We start from the raw sequence: 21848 nt of genomic DNA, 5'->3' as shown, positions 1-21848 counted from the left end.
AGATTTAATTACAAAGGTCTGGAATATTGATAAATGAAATCTTACATTACAAATACACCAAATTACATGGACAAATACATAAAATATTAAAAATGTGCACAAACATTTCATTTGCAGTCAGTTCAGTTTCTGGCATATCTACATAAAAAAGTCATTCTTCCAATCAATTTTTCTAGGTGGATAGATTTACAAACCAGAAGATTGTTAAGGAAGAAGAGACAATTCTTTCTCCTGGATATTTTTATCATTAAGAAATTGCTTTCAGAATATGACCTATGTATAGCCTCTGGTATTTGCGGATACTACAAAGGGATTTAAAGGTATTTACTTAATATTAGCCTCAAAAATTAAAGTCAAATTTCCTTTAAAAATGTAGTCTCTGAAAAAGGGCAGTTGATGAAAAGCTATAAAGCTGTTAATCTTTCTTCTTTGTATTTTGTTCTTCCAAAATCGTACTACAGAGGGCAGTCAATATTTGTACAAGTTGTAGTAAAAAAAGACTGACATAGCTAACCACTCATCTCACACCCTCAGTTTAGTTCACTTCAGCTGCTCAGTCGTGTCCGACTCTTTGCGACCCATGAATCCCAGCACGCCAGGCCTCCCGGTCCATCACCAACTCCCGGAGTTTACCCAAACTCATGTGCATCGAGTCAGTGATGCCATCCAGCCATCTCATCCTCTGTCCTCCCCATCTCCTCCTGCCTCCAATCCCTCCCAGCATCAGAGTCTTTTCCAATGAGTCAGCTCTTCGCATGACGTGGCCAAAGTATTGGAGTTTCAGCTTCAGCATCAGTCCTTCCAATGAACACCCAGGACTGATCTTCTTTAGGATGGACTGATTGGATCTCCTTGCAATCCAAGGGACTCTCAAGAGTCTTCTCTAGCACCACAGTTTAAAAGTATTAATTCTTTGGTGATCAGCTTTCTTCACAGTCCAACTCTCACATCCATACATGACCACTGAAAAAACCACAGCCTTGACTAGACGGACCTTTGTTGGCAAAGTAATATCTCTGCTTTTTAATATGCTATCTAGGTTGGTCATAACTTTCCTTCCAAAGAGTAAGTGTCTTTTAATTTCATGGGTGTAATCACCATCTGCAGTGATTTTGGAGCCCAAAAAAATAGTCTGACACTGTTTCCACTGTTTCCCCATCTATTTCATGAACTTCCAGATGTTCAAGCTGGTTTTAGAAAAGGTAGAGGAACCAGAGATCAAATTGCCAACATCTGCTGGATCACCGAAAAAGCAAGAGAGTTCCAGAAAAACATCTATTTCTGCTTTATTGACTATGCCAAAGCCTTTGACTATGTGGATCACAATCAGTTCAGTTCAGTCGCTCAGTTGTGGCCGACTCTTTCCGACTCCATGAATCTCAGCACACCGGCCTCCCTGTCCATCACCAACTCCCGGAGTTCACTCAGACTCACGTCCATCAAGTCCGTGATGCCATCCAGCCATCTCATCCTCTGTCGTCCCCTTCTCCTCCTGCCCCCAATCCCTCCCAGCATCAGAGTCTTTTCCAATGAGTCAACTTTTTGCATGAGGTGGCCAAAGTCAACTCTTTGCATGAGGTGGCCAAAGTACTGGAGTTTCAGCTTCAGCATCATTCCTTCCAAAGAAATCCCAGGACGGATCTCCTTTAGAATGGACTGGTTGGATCTCCTTGCAGTCCAAGGGACTCTCAAGAGTCTTCTCCAACACCACAGTTCAAAAGCATCAGTTCTTCAGCGCTCAGCCTTCTTCACAGTCCAACTCTCACATCCATACATGACCACTGGAGAAACCATAGCCTTGACTGGACGGACCTTAGTTGGCAAAGTAATGTCTGCTTTTTAATATGCTATCTAGGTTGGTCATAACTTTTCTTCCAAGGAGTAAGTGTCTTTTAATTTCATGGCTGCAGTCACCATCTGCAGGGATTTTGGAGCCCCCCAAAATAAAGTCTGACACTGTTTCCACTGTTTCCCCATCTATTTCCCATGAAGTGATGGGACTGGATGTCATGATCTTCGTTTTCACAATAAACTGTGGCAAATTCTGAAAGAGATGGGAATACCAGACCATCTGAACTGCCTCTTGAGAAACCTATATGTAGGTCAGGAAGCAACAGTTAGAACTGGACATGGAACAACAGACTAGTTCCAAATAGGAAAAGGAGTACGTCAAGGCTGTATATTGTCACTCTGCTTATTTAACTTATATGCAGAGTACATCATGAGAAACCCTGGGCTGGAAGAAGCACAAGCTGGAATCAAGATTAATGGGAGAAATATCAATAACCTCAGATATGCAGATGACACCACCCTTATTGAAGAAAGTGAAGAGGAACTAAAAAGCTTCTTGATGAAAGTGAAAGAGGAGAGTGAAAAAGTTGGCTTAAAGCTCAACATTCAGAAAACTAAGATCATGGCATCTGGTTCCATCACTTCATCTCACACCCTACTTAATGACAATCTGAACAATAGTTGACAAAGCTAAAACTCTCATGTGAGTTGCACTAGTAAGACAAATATTAATTCCTTTCAATTCCCTCTTTGTAATTGTTACTAAATTGAATTCAAATTTTTCATAAATGTATTTAAAATTATTTTTGGATGTCGTTTGTGCTCATGAAGAGTTTGGGCATCTTCAAAGGATAAAGGCCTTCGTAAAAATAAGTGACTTCATCTTTGTTATTTAAAAAAAAATTCAGTCATCTAAAAATGCTACACTCAATAATTTGTTAGGAATGAAGGGAAGGAGCCAATAGTGAAATCAGAGTTTTATGGCTCTGAGGGACAGAAGTGTAACAATCGAAAATGAAAGGATAGGAATCCAAGAGCTGATGAAATCTTGGTAATTAAGTGTAAAATTTCAGCGAGGAAAACAAAAGTCAGTCCAAATCTAAAAATGTCTAGAAAAGAAAAACATCAAAGTTTATCTTATCTCTACATTCACAGTGGTTAATAAATGGAAGTGATTAATAAATGCTTGTTAAATAAATGTAATTTGTTTGAACTTAAACTATTCATTGAGTTATACAGTACCACTCCTCAGGAAAGTCCAGTCATCAGTAAAATAAATAAAACTGGTATAGAAGGCACTGTCTGTTCTTTGTGAAAACTGATGGACATTAGCCACCTAAAACTGAATCATGGGCTTCCCTGATAGCTCAGTTAGTAAAGAATCCTGCCTGCAATGCAGGAGACCATGGTTTGATTCCTAGGCCAGGACAATCCACTGGAGAAGGGTAGGCTACCCACACCAGTATTCTTGGGCTTCCCTTGTGGCTCAGCTGGTAAAGAATCCGCCCATAATTCCGGAGACCTGGGTTTGATCCCTGGGTTGGGAAGATCCCCTGGAGGAAGGAAAGGCTACCCACTCCAATATTCTGGCCTGGAGAATTCCATGGACTGTATAGTCCATGGGGATGCAAAGAGTTGGACGTGATTTTCACTTTCACTTTTCACTTTCAAACCTGAACCATAACACAGGGAAATGGTTGAGCCTATAATTAAAGAGTCCATTAGGGAAACCATCTATCCACCGAGGTTATAAACCCAGTACTGTTTAATAAAATTGTCTTAAGAAAAAGAATGATGATATAAAAAGAAAAAGAATTGTTGCTAAATAAAGCATTTCTTTCTGAAAAGGACTGACAAGATACCATGTTTAAAAAAAAAAAAAACCCGCTGAAAATCAATCATATTCCAATTAAAAAACCTGCTGAAAATTTCTTAATTAGATATATTTCCTAACTGTGCTTAGAACAGCATGGGGAAAATAAAAGTATAACTATGAGATTATTTAAAAATTTATTAATAACATGTTGATTTTCTAGCTAGGATAGTCAATACCTGAAACAAAAGGCAGGATGCTTTAAAAGGAGTCAGTTTAGTTCCATCATCTTATTTCCATATTAAAATTTACTTAGCAAGAGACCTTTGGAAAAATCAGTTCATTTTCTGTCACAAGTTGATTCTGGTATGAAAGTTCATATTTAACAGATATTGTCAAGCCAGTGGAATGTTAGGCATGAAATTCTATTTTCCCATTGGCTACTGTACTGATCATTAGTTTTGGGAAATTACCATTACCATAAACAGAAAGCCGTGGTGTTCCGGAAAAAAGTAAAGGTTAAAATGTTAATAGAGCACACATTTTGTCATTTATTCAAGTTTTGCTTAAGTAACAAGCTTAGATATAATCTCTTGTTACAGGTATTTCCTGTCAGTTAATAAGTGACTTGGGTTCTTCAACTCCCAAAGCTTATGATTAAGCAGCAGGAAACTCCCTCCCCCGTTATTACTCCTGAAACCCAGTCCAGGATATCTGAATGTAAGGAACGGGGGTGCTGAGAGTCACTGTGGAATGTCAAGAAGAGGAACCCAGACACTGACTCTGTAAGCCTGTGTTACTCCTTTGAAGTCATTTTGAAAACTTACCGATGGCTAAATTCCACAAGCATATATCTGATGCCTTCCAGTAATCATAAGGCTTGGAAGGGAGTCTTAAAGACTGTGTTAAAGAAAATATGAGAATTCCCAAATATAAACCCTGGACAAAAGGATAGGAGATGTGCATTTTAGCCTACCAACTGGCTCAGCCGCTTGTTTTTTCTAAGCTTCGATTTCCTATCCTGTTTAAAGTGAAAGGAGTGGCCTAAATTGGGATTCCCAAACATAAGTGCCTCCCTGGGCCAGAAGTGAAGTGAAGTGAAGTCGCTCAGTCGTGTCTGACTCTTTGCGACCCCATGGACTGTATAGCCCACCAGGCTCCTCTGTCCATGGGATTCTCCAGGCAAGAATACTGGAGTGGCTTGTCATTTCCTTCTCCAAGGGATCTTCCAGACCCAGGGATCGAACCCAGGTCTCCTGCACTGCAGGCAGACGCTTTAACCTCTGAGCCACCAGGGAAGCCCTGGGCCAGAAGCTAATCTAAACAGGGCTGGTGTGGGGAGAAAACGGGGTGGTAAGGGCCAAGGGGACTTGGAAAGCCCCTTCAAAGGGGGTCATCACCATTTAGCTCCAGCTGTGTTGGTTAGGCAGTCAGACATACTAAGGTACGTATTTTTTTTAAACCAGGGAATCCAACAATTCATTTTTATGTGGAATCTAGTTTTTTAAAGTTGGAAATCAATCCTTCTTTAAAAGCACTGCATGGAAATGTAAATAAATGAAAACAAATCAATGTTGCCACCACTCATGCCTATGGGCTAAATGAGCCCTAAGTGACTGGCCTGTTATCTCTGGCTCAAGAGACCTAGCAGGTCTTTCTCAGTATTGTTCAAAGTGTGTGCTTCAGAAAATGAGACCCTTTGATTTTTTGGTCTAGTTTCAGGGGTTGGCAGATTTTCTTTAGGATGGTGGGCCAGGTCATCTCTCAGAATCAGTCTATTCTACGCTGGAGCACAGAGGCAGCCACAGGTGATACAAAACCTATGTTCTAATAAAACTTTATTTACAAAACAAGTGACCTACCATAGGCCCTTCTCATTTGCCAATGCCTGGCCTAGAGGATTTCTTAGGAGAAGTTTAGAAATTTTGTATACTAGATTCTTCATATTTTATTATAATAAGGTATTAAGCACTAAAGGAGGGGAATCCTTATTAATTTTGTTTAAAACAAATACCATACTAATACCTGAGAAAGCTCGTGTTTTGGCCAGCAGTGCTTTCTGTAGCCAGAGATGGCTCCTGGGCCTCCGTCCCCCTCATCTGGACAAGAATTGGCTTGCCTACTCTAGCAGTACATCTCGTCTTCTAGTTCTGCTTATTCTCAAAGACAGTTTAGGGACACACGATTCTAAAACTGAACATTTTGGCTTCAATTTCTGACTTGGCTACTTATTAATTAAATGACCTTGGAGAAGTTACTTAACCTCTTTGTACCTCAATTACTCATCTGCAAAATGGGGTTAATCATAAACCTCACATCATGGGATCTGTGTTGCAGGAATAAGTTACAATGTGTAAAGTGCTTAAAACAGTACCTAGAGCACAGTACATATTAAAGCATCATCTAAGTATTTAGCAATTGTTAATGTACATAGCCAAATTCTTTTTCTAATTTTCTTCTGGTGGTCATCGTTCTCAAACAATGACCCACAGAAATGCAATTGTTAAATAGTCTATGATTTTTAAATAATGGCCAATGATATGATGAAAACAGGGCCCTAAAGATAATCACCTTGACTGTAGGAAGTGTACCACTGTCCTCTCCTCACTGTTCACCACCCCACACAAAACACACACACTTGATTTTCTCAATTTCCTTGCTGAGTGAAAGACTTCTCAGGAGTCCCTGAAGGTTGTCCTCCGTAGCCAGTCTCAGACTGAGAGAATGTTGGTTCACACCGTTAACTCTTACAAAGGTCCAGAGTCTCCTTTCGGAACAGGGCTGTGGTTTGCCCTCTTTTCAACAACCCACAAGGAAATACCTTTCAAGTGACATCACATAACAGCCTCCCACCATCTGTAGGAGCACCGTGGACCACACCGAGAGATGGGTTGCCCACACAGGGAGGTGGGTGACAGGAGTTTCCCAGGCTGGAAGGGCAAACATAGGTCAAGGATATAGGACAGGGGGCCTCAGGTCTTCATGCTGCTGCTGCTGCTAAGTCGCTTCAGTCGTGTCCGACTCTGTGCAACCCCATAGACGGCAGCCCACCAGGCTCCTCCATCCCTGGGATTCTCCAGGCAAGAACACTGGAGTGGGTTGCCATTTCCTTCTCTAATGCATGAAAGTGAAAAGTGAAAGCGAAGTCATTCAGTCATGTCCAACTCTTTGCAAACCCATGGACTGCAGCCTACCAGGCTCCTCTGCCCATGGGATTTTCCAGGCAAGAGTACTGGAGTGGGTTGCCACTGCCTTCTCCACAGGTCTTCATAGTGGTTCCTATTCTGTTGAAAGTATTGGGACTCAAGTTGTGATAGAATTCCCTGCAAAATCACTTACAGATGACTTTTGAATATTAGGCCCCGTCTTTCCCTCCTTTATTGAGAGTTAACTCTGAGACTAAAGAACATGTTATCAACACTTTAGATTTAGTCATGTGACATTGAAAATTGATAATGAACTTCTACTTTTTATATGTGACTCAGTCCTAGTGTAAAATAAGGACTTCCATTGACTTATGTACATAGGGAATACTTTATAGAAGTCTTTCTTAATATAACTTTTATAACATGGAATTATATCTCTAAATACTTGCAGTTGGCTACTTACAATAATAATGCATTTAAAGTCTCTCAAAGAGCAACCAAAAAGAGAAGAGTATTTGAAACAAACAACAAATCCTCATTTTCAAGTAAGTGGGGGGAAAAGTTAAAAGAAAACGGACAATTCCTGATTATCAAGATTTTCCATAAAATGGACTGTTCTGATATTGGCTAAATACATACCATTCTTTAAGGTGATGGTTGTTTAAGTAATGTAATGGAAACTGCATTCCAGGATGACAAAGATCAGCTTTTCACTATACCAGCTTTGTGATTAAAAACTGTAACATTAATTTCTTTTGTTTTGGTCCTGGGGTTAACATTTCTATCTAAGACACAATAATTGTAACTGTTGTTTATGCTTGGGGAAAACTGAGTGATATTTTATGGTATAGGAAAAACTTAAAAATGGTAAGACCAAAAGCTTTAGTTGAATATGTATGGTTTGCAATCACATACAAAGATGTCTGTCTATGTAATTTCTTGTTGACAAACATATTCACAAAATAATGGAAAAAAAAAAAAAAAAGAGTGACTATGCCACAAACTTACCACAGCTGAGGTTGCTTTCAGCTTTCAGAGCTACGGTTGGGATATTCCAGAAGTCATTTTGCCAGTCCACCACATTCCCTTTCACACTGCAGCTGAGGTTGGAGAGGATTTTGGAACTCATGGTAAAATTCCAAAGTCTAAAGTTATAAATGTCCCCTTTGAGGGAGCCAATGTCATGTTGATTGGAGCCCAGCAACAATTTCCCATTCCCGGGAATAACTTTACTAATCGTAGAATTGCATGAAACTGTTCCATAGTTTCTTTTGAAATTTACACCAATGGAGCCCAAAGAACTACTCCAAACAATGCAGAGCTGCTCGAAGCTTTCTGTGAAAATATCTTCCTTATCTTTCACAGGTAAAGCACTGTTTAGTAAGCATTTTGAGCCAAAAAATGATAGAAAGTAGCCACTCTTGGTCTTTCCGAAACTGAGCAATTGTGGGAAGGATGCACCTGAGTAGGAGAAAGCTATCCATTCGCTGTCTTCCTTGCCGATTTTGGTTGCTTCAAAGCAGAGTGTGAAAGCTCTGAGCTCTGGAATAGAGACACTTTTTGCAACAGATACCTGGTAAGAATCAAGTGACTGGGGTAAAATGACTTTTTGATTCCTTAAGGACACGGCAACTAGAACAAAACACAGTAACAGATAAAGCATGTTAATTCAGACATGGACTAAAGAGATGCAAAATGTCTGAGACCTCCAACCTCCACCCTCTCTGCTAATTGGCTTTTACCCACCGTGTGCCTCACTCTCTCCCCTTTCTCTGTCTACCACTCTCTATTGCCAACCCAGTACCATATGCCAATACCAATACCAATAAGAAACCCCACCCATTTAACTCTAGTCACAGTTGGCTCTCACACTTAAATCTTCCAGTTATAGCTTCCAAAGTGATATGGTGTTTTTTTTTTCTTTTTTTAAATCCCTGAACTGAAGGAGATTTAAAAAATTAAGGAAACTAGTGGTTTCAGGAAAGTTCATACATTATGATTTTCAAAACTATGTTTCTTTCCAAATAATTTTTAAACATAATAGCTAATCGTTTTTCACTAACCATCACCTTTAACTCTACCCAAACACTCCTATGCTACCTTTCCCTTTGGACACCCCATATAGTACTAGTCTTCCCCATATCAGGCTATTTTAGGATCAAAGGCAAGGAGAATTCCATTACTAAGAAGGAGTCTTCGTAAAAAAACCAAACAAATAAAAATGGCATTTTAAGATACATTTCCTTGACTTCTGGACATGTGAGCTAATTTCTGAGACAACACGGAGCAATGGTTCAAGGGCAGACATTGAATCTCCCTTGGCCAAGTCATTCTGCCTTAGCCCCCTTGTCTATAAAATGAAGGGAAAGGCACCAAGTGTATATGTGGTTAATGAGAATTTAATAAGGTAATACCTGCAAAGCGGTAGAGCAGTACCTGTGCCAAGCTGTATATAGCTATTACTGATTACTAATATAGATGACTATTATTATGTGCATAATAAAATTAAAATTAAAATGCATTAGCCTAGTCCTTCTGTGACATACATAAAATTATTAAGTAATACAATGGATTTCACTCTGGGCTCATACAATAGATATTGGTAAACATGATGTACTGACTTGAGAGAGAAGTAGCTGTGTACACTGGCTTCATATGTATGCTAGTTTGAATATATTTTAATACACACCAAGAATAGCTCTATAGTAAAAAAAACCATTCTTTTAAATGTAAATATTCTGGTCAAAAATCCATGATGGAGTTTAATGAATCATGATTGTTTAGTCCACTTCTTAAATATAAAGCAGCATACAAGTCTACTTGGGCTTCCCTGGTGGGTGGTAAAGAATCCCAGTGCAGGGGAAGCATGTTCAATCTCTGGGTTAGAAGATCCCCTGGAGAAGGAAATGTCAACCCACTCCAGTATTCTTGCCTGGGAAATCCCATGAACAGAGGAGCCTGGTGGGTTACAGTGCATAGAGTCACAAGAGTCAGACACAACTTAGCAACTACCTACCCAAAAAGATACAGTATAAACCCAGTATTCTATATGCATTGTGAAAATAAAAAGGCTGGAAGGAAATGTGTCCATCAACATTTTATTAATAGTTATGGCTGGGTGGTAGACATATAGGTAATTCTAATTTTTTTTTTTAATTTTCAAATTTCCCATAATATTTTATAACCTTAAAACATTATTTGAAAAATTAAAGCATGTATGTTTCAGTTAACCACATATATATCTAATGTCAATCACAAACAGTAAATAAAGATGTCTACCAAAAAACACAAATTGTAATAAGAAGGGTCAGGCATGTCCATAGTGCTGCCTTTCTTTTTTGTTTCTTTTTTTGATATATAAAGCCTACTTAAGTAGCTCAGGATGGAAAAAAATATTATTACTAAATCTCATAGTCTTGAAACTTGAGTTTTCCTTAAGCACAGAAAGGTTCTGGAGAGAATGGTTCAATTTCAATGTTCTGCTGTGCCATAAGCTAGGAAATATGTCTGATAAAAATATATTTCTTTCTTTCAGTTAGACATTTTCAAGGGGCTTTCCTCAGGCTATGCTATTTAATAGCTTCAGTTACACAAAGCTCATTTTACATGTTAATGTATATGTTTATTTCTTATATTTGTTCTCCAGCATAATTCCTTAAAAGAGCAACATCTTAAAAGCCTAAAATAAAATGATTTATAAATAAGAATACTTTGAATGTTTGCTGGAGAGATATTAGAATTAGATTCAATTATTAACTGTGCAATATTCACTGAAATCTTTCCAACAGCCTTTAAATGTTCTGCATGCAAACACTAGACAAGAATTCAGCTCTACTGTAACCAGATTTTGGATCTGGTAACTATATATTGTTAATGAGAATGCTCAGAAAATACTAATAGACTCCTGCCTGCCTTTAAATTCTAATCCTAATCATTCATACTCACATAAAAGAGCATAACTGTCCTCTGGGCCTTTTGTTTATTGTTGAACATGCTAAATGAAAGCAGAAGTTTGGCGCCACCTTTGGTTTACATACCTCTGATGTAGCTGGCATTGAAACCTTTCTTCTGGATGCTAAAGTCACTTGAAAAAGACACATGCATCTCATTCGCACTTGAGTTAAATGATAGGCCTTTGGCAGTTGCTCCACAAAACTTCGTCTGGCTCTCTCCATTATCAAGGGATAATGAGTCATAAATGCAATTGGGAGCTTCTTCAATGTCGAAGTCACTAAATGTTATCTGAATGATATAGCCCGTGGGGGCTCGGAGGGTCCACATGCAAGCCTGGCTGTTGGGGTAGTCGTTAGGGTAGCACGGAGAAGTAAAGGTCCCGGAAGGGTTGGAGAGGACCACCCTGCAGTTGGCACATGCCCATACTGTTGGCCAGACAAAAGAGAGACAGAGAGAAGGGCTGGATCAGAGGTGTGCAATAAACCAAGAATACCACACTCTGGGGACAATCAAGCAGCAAACATTTTAAAATAGCAAAATACAATCATCAACATTAAAAGGAAAATGAAACCATCTCAAGGGAAAAAAGAAAAACCAAGAGAAAAACAAAAAGTAAAAGAAAAATACAAAATTTTGGAGCAATGATTTTTTTAAACTTGGGGGAGGGTCATAAACACTGAGAATCTAAAAGTCAGGGAAACTCTCCAATAAACTGTACAGGGGCCCCTGCACCTGGCATACAATTTCAGGGAGTACATGAAGCCTTAGGAGGTAACACTGGATTTCACAAAGGTTCACTGACTTTAATCTTAAAGGATTAGGAATCTCCACTGAGCTAGGGTGGAGGGGATTTTACAGAACCATAAATGCAGAGCAATATTACAAAACTTGGAAGAGAAAGACTTAGGAAATAGATGTTTAAAGAGAAAGCTAGCAAGTAGTGCAAAAAAATTTGACAAGTTATCATCTGGCAAATCGCATTCTTTTCTAAAATTCAAATACAGAGCATCACCTTGCATGTGTGAAATACTTATAGTTTTGAAAAATACTTTCACTTCTTCCACTTGTTTATTTTAGTTGGCAATTATATACCTCTATGATTATGTCATTTATTCATCCACTTAGTGAGTATTTATTGAATGTCTTCTACATGCCAGGCGCTATTCTAAATAGTATATACCATGAACAGGAAAGACAAAGCCTCTGTCTGAATGATTCTTACACTACAGTTTTGGACCCAAAGATACAAACAATAGTATAATGACAGATAATAATTAAGAGGTAGAAAGAAAAGTAAAGCAATCAATTATTTCTCAATTATTATTTACCTAGGGCCTGGTCACCAGCTAGAACCAGAAACCAAGATCTACTGTCTTTCTATTTAGTGATGCTTTTGAAATTAATATTCTTGTTGCTTTTAAACATTTATGTAAATATAGGCAGCAATCTCATTTATTCAACATTCTGGATAAATAAACTGTCAAATAACTGACCACATACACTTTCAAACAATAAAGGACTTCTACTATGTTAATGGAACTCACTCTCAACTTACTGTGTTCTTCCCTTTTTAACTGGGTTGAGTAGAATGAATATACAATAGCTTTTCTTAAAAATGGTAGTTAGTGTAAGTATTACTTATTCTTCTATGATGCGGTGATATCTTCAAGGATTTAGATGTGTAATGTCACATTGCTCAAGTTAGAGTTTTCTTTTTTCCTGTCCCTGGGGCCACCTTGTGTTTTGCAGGGGTTTGCCAACTCGGCTCCACAACCATTCTTTCTAAGTTGCCCTCTATCCAGCTCCTCCTCCACAAATCTCTAACATCTTTTACAGAGCTGAGGATAGACAGGGAAAAAGGTCTATGATCACCAAATGTTAGCCAAGTGCCTTCTCTTGCCCACCCCTGGAGTGCTGTGCTCCTCTCCTTGTAGCATGACTAAGAGCAGCTGGGTGAATTCCCGGCGTGAGATGACTTTGTTTAGTGTCTGGATCTCCCACTATTCTCTAGGCTCAACAAGCAGAGGGTTGGTACTGTCACAGTCATCATCTGACCCCTCAGGACCTCACAGCACCCCTGCCACCTGGGAGGCCTTCGATAAAATTTGTTAAATTTATGAACAAATGAATGAGTTACAAAAGAGTTGAACACGACTGAGTGACTGAGGGCACACACACACAAATGAGTCACATGACTAAATTAAAGAATGACTGTGGTATATGAAACTGTCAACCAAAATCTAAGGCCCCAAGAAGAGTGCATCATATCTGGGATATCTCTTTGGGTGGGGTTTTGAGGCTATTCCTTCCAATGATTTCACTCATGGCATGAGATTGAGATGATGAGGGCCTACCTCTCTGACATGTTTAGCTTTCTGTGACTGTACCCTGGGCTCAGAAGCAAGAACTAATCCTGGTAGATTAACAGTAAAGTATCCAGCAAAAGCCACTGGAGATTACAAAAGAAAACAAGAAAGGAAAATAAGATACAGTCTCTGAGTCATCCCAACATGCATGCAGGCAGCATTATTTTTCCATAATGAGATGCTATCCCCTACATCCCTTACCCAGCTAATGTTCATGATTTCCTTTACATTATTTTTACAAATTTACAAGAAGTTTACAAATTCTTCCAGAGAGCTAATGAAAGGTATAAAAAAAAGTCAATCTGACTCACCACACTCACCACGTAACCTTGAACAAGTTAATGTCTCTGCACCTCAGTTTCACCACTTTTAGTTTAGTCGCTCAGTCATGTCCGACTCTCTGTGACCCCCTGGACTGAGGCATGCCAGGCTTCCCTGACCCTCATCAACTCCCGCAGTTTGCTCAAACTCACGTCCACTGAGTTGGCAGTGCCATCCAAGCATCTCATCATCTGTTGTCCCCTTCTCCTGCTTTCAATCTTTCCCAGCATCAGAGTCTTTTCCAATGAGTCAGTTCTTCGCATCAGGTGGCCAAAGTATTGCCGCTTCAGCTTCAGCATCAGTCCTCCTAATGAATATTCAGTACTGATTTCCTTTAGGATTGACTCGTTTGACCTCCTTGCAGTCCAAGGGACTCTCAAGAGTCTTCTCCAATGCCACAGTTCAAAAGCATCAATTATTTGGCACTCAGCTTTCTTCACAGTCCAACTCTCACATCCATACATGACCACTGAAAAAAGCATAGCTTTGACTAGATGGACATTTGTTGGTAAAGTAATATCTCTGCTTTTTAATATGCTGTCTAGGTTGGTCATAGCTTTTCTTCCAAGGAGCAAGCGTCTTTTCATTTCATGACTGCAGTCACCATCTGCAGTGATTTTGGAACCCAAGAAAATAAAATCTCTCACTATTTCCATTGTTTCCCCATCTATTTGCCATGAGGTGATGGAACCAGATGCCATGATCTTAGTCTTCTGAATGTTGAGTTTTAAGCCAGGTTCCTCACTCTCTTCTTCCACTTTCATCAAGAAGCTCTTTAGTTCCTCTTCGCTTTCTGCCATGGTGGTGTCATCTGCGTATCTGAGGTTAATGATATTTCTCCCATTAATCTTGATTCCAGCTTGTGCTTCATCCAGCCCAGAATTTCTCATGATGTGTGCTGTATATAAGTTAAATAAGCAGGGTGACAATATACAGCCTTGATGTACTCCTTTCCCAATTTGGAACCAGTCTGTTGTTCCATGTCCATCCAAACTGTTGCTTCTTGACCTGAATACAGGAGGTCAGTAAGGTGGTCTGGTATTCCCATCTCTTGAAGAATTTTCCACAGTTTGCTGTGGTCCACACAGTCAAAGACTTTGGCATAGTCAATAAAGCAGAAGTAGATTAACACTGGCAGAAATAAAAGCACCCGCTACCCATGGTTATAGGGAGGACTGAATTGATTAGTTTTAGAATGTCCTAGAAACTGTACTGGCCACACAGATAGCACTATTTAAGTGTTGGCCATTATTGTCATTATTATAACAAAATCTGTGCATCAATAATTTAAGAAAAAATTTAGCACCCCATCTTAACAGAAACTCTTTTTCCTTTAGGCACCCATTGTGATAGAAAAGACAGAGAAGACTCCATAATCATCATTGTAAAAAGCATGTAAAGCACTCTTCTACATGATTCTCATCTACAGTAGCTAAATTGCATTTAGACATAATGCTACCAAATAGCGACTATCTTAATTGGATGAAATATCAATTAAACTAGGCACAATATCATCACGTTCATTATACTGATGTTTATAGATCCCAGCAAAGGGCTTTCACATAGGTTATCTCACTTGGCATCATAACAACCCTGGGAATTAGTATCTCCTCCATCTACAGAAGAAACAAATAATGCTATTAGAGATTATGGAAACTGCCAAAAGTTACATGTCTAGTTGATAGGACCAAGGTTCAAACCAGGTCTTCTGAATGTAACACCAGTGTTTTCCCAGAGACGTTGCCAAGATTAAACAAAAGACACAGCAAAGTGATGAGACCAAGTCTTGTTTTAAGAGACAATGCTTTTTAATGGGTAATTTCTTAAACATAGTGTAACCACCCTGTTTTTGTTATTGTTTAGTCATTAAGTTGTGTCCGACTCTTTTGCAACCCATGGACTTGAAGACCTCCTGGATCCTCTGTCCAAGGGATTTCCCAGGCAAGAATACTCGAGTGGGTTGCCATTTCCTTCTCCAGTAATCACCCTAAAATTAATATATTTTAAGAAACTAATTTTGAAATATTTGAGTAAAGAATGTTAGAGAGTCTAAAATGTAGTGCTTTGGATTTGTCCACTTGGAGCAATAAAATATCACTGCTAACTGATTCCTATTCAAAGAGCCAGTACCCGAAGAAATTATTCTCTTTTGAAGGCGAGGCTACATAAAAAGATGGCTACAGTAGCCATTGAATAAGGTCTTGGGAAAACCAGAGTTAACATCTTTTAAAAGCTACCCAACTCAAAACATCTGGCTCAAGTTGTTCTCAAAGACAGATATAATAACATATTCACACCCATACTTTATAAAAGCAAAGTTTTCAGATAATCTAAACAAACAAACCAGATTCCACCCTTGCTTCTTGTCTGTGCTTGCAATGTTGAGTAATAATTCACTTCTGCTTATTTTCACAAAACTTTATTCCTCAAAGAAACTCAAATCTGAATTGGAAAACCTCCCAGTTATGACAAAGGCTATCTCAGTTTATATAGAATATTTAGATATAGATGTAATAACCATTATCTCATTTTTTTTCACCTGAGGTTTGGATTCTTACTCCACCTTTGCTGCAAGTACTTCTCTATAAATCAAATACTATGTTCTTTGAAATCCAAGACAGGAGCATCAGATCCAAGAGATAAATCAAAAGAGATCAATTTTAGCTGCTTTCAACACATATCTGTGGATGAAATAATTGATATTCCTATACTGTGTTAAATGGTGAACAAAATGAATGCACCTAAATTGAATCTCGGGTTTTGTTTTGTTTAATCTGAATGTGTGTAAAACTGGCACTAGTGAATTTGTTGGACAACTTGGCTGGTGAAGAAGTATCTCTAGAAAATTTCCCGTCTGTTGCCTGCTCAGTTTGCATCTCTTCGAAGTCACTGTTTGAATTATCTGTACGAATCTCTTAAATGAATTGCTTAAAAAGGTTTGAAATATTTAGCAGCCTTGGTGGTTTCTGCAGATGAAACCTAAGGGCAGCAGCTGAGAGCTCTAGAGTCAGCCTGATGCCTCAATCATTACCAAACCAAGGTAGCCATGCAACATTTCCCCAGATCAAGTGGAATGCACCAGATATAACATCACTGAAATGTAAAATATAAATAACACTTTGGATGCTGCCAGGTGTTAAATAACTGACAATGTACAGAACTGAATGACATCATCAAAGTATTTAAATTCAAGTGATTTTAGGCCTCTATGTGTATTTTTTTCAGGATGGCAAGGAATCTGAAGGCAGTCTGGCTGTGACATCTGCGTTTCTGTTAATGTGACAGACTTGGCAAGCAGGCCTGGGCTCCTCACCACTCCTCTTCAAGCTCGGCGCTCAAAGATAGCATTTCTGTGCAGGGGAAAGTCACTCTTTCACCAAGGTTACATTGGTCGTTCCACCCTCTTGCTAGAACAAGCTAGGACATCCATTTGCTCCCAAACTCATCCTAAAACACTGGTTTCCTGGAGTTAACCAGAAAATTGTCTGATTTTCCTCTGTGATGTTTCAACCTGAAAAGATTCTTCAGAAGCACCACAAATATGAAAGTACTGCAATAACCTGGGCTAACTTGGGCTTCCCCAGTGGCTCAGCAGTAAAGAATCCACCTGCCAATGCAGGAGACTCAGGAGACTCGGGTTCAGTCCCTGGGTTGGTAAGATCCCCTGGAGAAGAAAATGGCAACCCACCCCAGTATTCTTGCCTGGGGAATCCCATGGACGGAGGAGCCTGGTGGGCTACAGTCCCTGGGATCGCAAAGAATCGGACACAACTGAGCACACATTCTGCTATTCTGCAATAACTTAAACATTGTTCAAAAGGTCCCACTCTACTTCAGTCAGTTCAATTAAGTCTGACCTCACTAGAATATGAGCAAGAAGTTGAAATGAAGGTTCCTTGGTGAGGCAGCACCATTCAACTTGAATAATTTTTTGAATCTCCAGAGAGATCCACACGCACAACACCCTCAGACACATTTCTGTCTTCTGTGATACTGTTAATGTTCAAACTTTGAATCCTCTTTCCATAATCACCTTGGCATGAGAACATTCCCTATATAACTGCAAAAGGGAATACTTTTGAAGATCCAAACAAGAGAACTACTGTAAATCATTCTAGAGTTGGCTGAGCGTGTATATATATCCTGTGTAAGAGGATTAAGAACCCAAGCACATGTGCATGCATTTACAGACACACCCACACACACTTTCACGGGAAACTATTCTCTCTTAAGCAATCATTGCGTCTTTCTCCAGCTGTTAAAAACACAATCTAAAACCAATGCACCATTTGAAACAGTCTAAAGCTGCCTGTTTATAACTTACTCTGCTACTGCTACTGCTGCTAAGTCGCTTCAGTCATGTCCAACTCTGTGCGACCCCAGGGACGGCAGCCCACCAGGCTCCCCTGTCCCTGGGATTCTCCAGGCAAGAACAATGGAGTGGGTTGCCATTTCCTTCTGCAATGCATGAAAGTGAAAAGTGAAAGTGAAGTCGCTCAGTCTTGTCTGACTCTTTGTGATCCCATGGACTGCAGCCTACCAGGCTCCTCCATCCATGGGATCTTCCAGGCAAGAGTACTGGAGTGGGGTGCCATTGCCTTCTCCACCTTTAAGTAATAACATACTACACAATCAATTCACAATCTTCACACATGCACGTGCTTCCAAGAAGATCTATCTGCTCCTCCTGCATCTTTCTTAAAATTTTATTATTTTATATATTTTTGGCTGCACTGGGTCTTCATTGCTTTGTGCAGGCTTTCTCTAGTTGTGGCAGGTGGGGGCGCTACTCTTGTTGAGGTGAGTAGGCTTCTCACTGGCGTGCCTTCTCTTGTTGCAAAACACAAGCCCTAGGCATTCAGACTTCAGTAGTTGCACAGAGTGAGCTTGGTAGCTGTGGCTCACCGGCTGTAGAGTGGGGGCTTAGTTACTCCATGGCACGTGAAATCTTCCCAGACCAGGGATCAAACCTGCATCCCTGGCACTGGCAGGTGGATTCTTATCCACTGTAAACCTGAGAGGTCCCCTCCTGCATCTCTTGGTCATATTTGCACCATAACCCCAGAGGAGGATCTCTCACCTGAAGAGTATCAAATCAGGGGCTTCGTTGCTCAGTCAGATTACCTCTCTATGAAGTTAGAGACACAAATTTTTCAGAGAATGAACAACAGAATGACAAAGTTATATGAACACAAAGGTATCAGCATCCTCTGCCACTTGCAAACAAAGACACTGATGAGCAAATAGAGAAAAGAGAAAGAGAGAAAATGTAAGAACGGAGAGATCAGGGAAAACCAGTCCTCTGAAAAACAGACTCTCATTTAGACACTCCATGTCCAGTCACCAGTGGGGGAGCTGTTCTTTGTGGCTTGTCCTTGGATCCTATGACCAGAACTCTCCTACCACGCCGCTTCTTCTCTTGATCCATCGTTTGTAGATTTCTGATCCCTACAATCAAGTCTGCCCCAAGCCAACTCTTACAGGGCTCTCCTCTGTCTTCAGCTCTTCTCTCCTCACTCATTCTCGCTGGGTGATCTCATCCAAACAGAGGCCTTCCTTATGTCCAAATGCAGATGACACACGTGTTCTACTGTACACCAAACCCCACTCGTGCTTGTCTGCTCAACATCTCCACTTGGACACTTCACAGATTCCTTGATCCAAACACTGTTCCTCCAACCATTTATTTATGTTCTAAGTGCTAGTTGTAAGAAAATTATCCAAACTAAGACTCTGAATATCCCTTCTCTCTTCTTTCCTCTACACCCCTTAAAGTGGTTTGTCAAGGGCTATGACATCATTTTCTTCATGGTTCTTTCATTTCTCCCCTTCTCTCATTCCTGTGGCCACTTAGTTCTTATCTTTCCTCCCTTAGAAAAAAGTTCAGTAACTAGTCTTTTTGTCATTAGTCTTGTTATCTCTGACTCATTCTCCCCATCACTACAAGAAATATCTATGAAGATGAAAATGCAAGTATAAAAATATTTCCTCTAATTCAAAATCTCCTCTGAAATCCAACAAAGCAAGCATCTTTGAATGACCATATAGTGCTCCATATTTGTCCTGTTTGAATTTTCTAAATCGTCACTCAAACAATCCCCAACATCCATTTACCCAATAAATAGTTATTAAGCAACTATGTGCCTGGCTCTGTGGTCTGGTACTGAGAATAAGTTGTGGGCAAGATATAACCCCAGATTTTATGGAAGGTGTGCTGCTGCTGCTGCTGCTGCTGCTGCTGCTGCTGCTGCTGCTGCGTCACTTCAGTCATGTCTGACTCTGCGACCCCATAGACAGCAGCCCGCCAGGCTCCGCCATCCCTGGGATTCTCCAGGCAAGAACACTGGAGTGGGTTGCCATTTCCTTCTCCAATGCATGAAAGTGAAAAGTGAAAGTGAAGTCGCTCAGTCGTGTCTGACTCCTAGCGACCCCATGGACTGCAGCCTCCCAGGCTCCTCCGTCCATGGGATTTTCCAGGCAAGAGTACTGGAGTGGGGTGCCATTGCCTTCTCCATTATGGAAGGCATAGATTACTGCAAATACAGATAAATAAGTAGATAGTGATAATACAATGTGAAAATTGCTCTGATAGCGCATGCGTATGTGCTCGCTCAGTTGCTCAGCTGTGTCTGACTTTTTGTGACCCCATGGAGCCCACCAAGCTCCTCTGTCCATGGGATTTCCCAAGCAAGAATACTTCAGTGGATAGCCATTTCTTCCTCCAGGGGATCTTCCCGATTCAGGAAGCAAACCCATGTCTCCTGCGTTTCCTGCATTGGGACACAAATTCTTTACCACTGAGCCACATGGGAAGCCCATGATGGAGCAAGTAGACGAGTAGATGACTGCAACAACCTAGGTTTAGGTTTTGTAGAAATAGAACCATTTCTAACAGATGAGAAAGAAACTAAGACCTAAACATCCAGCAGATAAGTTGGCCAATGGAAGAAGGGAGGCAGAGGAGAAAAAGAAAAGAGAGTTCTGCACAGTAGGGTCACCAGGTTGCATCAGCTTGTAGGTGAGAGAGAGCATGAATTGTTCCAGTAACTTAAGAGTTTTGTTTAGCTGAAGCAGAGTGTACAAAATGGGGAGAAACATTAGATAAAGATGGCAAGGTAGGCCAAGATTAGATTCTTCAGGGTTTTGCAAGCAATGCTAAAGAAAAATTTTTTAAATGTAATATGAGCAGTAAGGAAAATTAAAAGGTTTTAATTATGGGAAAGTAAAATAATCAGATTTGTACTTAGCACATTTTAAAAACCTCACCCTTGTGCACATAAACACACAATTACCAGTGAACCAAAACTGTTGTAAGAATAACTTCAGCCTTATGCAAAGGGCTTGAGAGATGACAAGAAGAGAGACAAAAGACAGAAAACTATCCTGGCAGTTTATTTGTGGAAAGAAAATATCAGTCACAGTGGTAAAGGAAGATTAATTCTACTAAGATTCAGTGAAGCAAAGCCTAATTGTTGATGGGTAAGTTTAAAATGCAGCAAAATGACCAATCTAGTGTTTATCAAAGATGTCTTACTTTGATGTATTATCTCTTAAAAAAAAAAAAAACAGAACAGGAAACTATAAAAAAACAAACACTCACCTAATGTTCATTTCACTCAAGAATGCCACAGAAAACCTGGGATTATCTAGGCAGCATTGCAGGGTAAAACTGGTTTATGTTAGTATTATCCAGAAAAGTACTGCTAAATCTCACCAACATAAGTGGAGAATGTCTTAGCCTCATAAAAGCTAATTATAGTTCTAATACCCATCAAGGCAATGATGTCATTACTGGCTAAACAGCACATGACTAATTCCTTGAGCACTGAATGCAGCTAATGAGATATCCATGTAAAGTACTAGGACTATACTTGCTCATAGAGAGATGCTCAAATAATATTCATTTATAGTGTTGTGACTGTGGTTATTATTTAATAGCAGAGCATGTTAGTCATATTTTGGTTCATTCATTCATTTATTTATTCAATTTTCTGGGCCCCTACTTCCATTCATTTTCTGTTTTCTTTTAAATATCTTTACATTTATGTTTATCAGAGGGTGGTCAGAGGGAAAGTAGGATTAAAAGGTCCTTTTTATTATGGGTGCAGGTGTGGAACCTGAAATTAATAGCTAGAACTAGTTTTGATTTTAGAAACTTGCCCTCCAAATAAGTTGGGACAATATATTAGGAAGAAGATGGCAGTAGGTAAATGTGCATCTTAGCTCAAATTTTCCAAATGAGCCTTTAATTTGAGGATAAAAAAAAAACACTCAGGTTTGTGCACTTAAATAGGAGCAGTTTAAATGGTCAAGGTTTGGAGCAAAGCAAATTATCAATGCAACTGGATAATTCTATCCCTTTATGCATTACTTTTTAATGTAAACAACTTAGTAATAAGGAAGAATTGATGTAAAAATTACATAATATAGATTTTTAAAAATAAAGAAAAATGTTTT

At 39.6% G+C, this 21848-nt stretch overlaps 1 protein-coding gene across 1 annotated transcript in view; it reads right to left on the bottom strand.

Moving 5' to 3' along the window:
• ADGRG6 (adhesion G protein-coupled receptor G6) overlaps positions 1-21848 on the bottom strand; it is a 138221-nt gene that overhangs the window by 67651 nt on the left and 48722 nt on the right. Inside the window, exons 2-3 of the mRNA XM_052645767.1 lie at positions 10788-11129; positions 7759-8382 (exon numbers count right to left, since the gene is read on the bottom strand). Coding sequence (XP_052501727.1) covers positions 7759-8382; positions 10788-11129 — 966 coding nt within the window. The remainder of the gene's footprint in view (positions 1-7758; positions 8383-10787; positions 11130-21848) is intronic.

The sequence above is a fragment of the Budorcas taxicolor genome, chromosome 9 (assembly GCF_023091745.1).
Source record: "Budorcas taxicolor isolate Tak-1 chromosome 9, Takin1.1, whole genome shotgun sequence".
NCBI classification, from domain to species: Eukaryota; Metazoa; Chordata; class Mammalia; order Artiodactyla; family Bovidae; genus Budorcas; species Budorcas taxicolor.
Note: the sequence above shows the minus strand (reverse complement) of the source record. Positions and strands in the feature narration are given on the sequence as shown.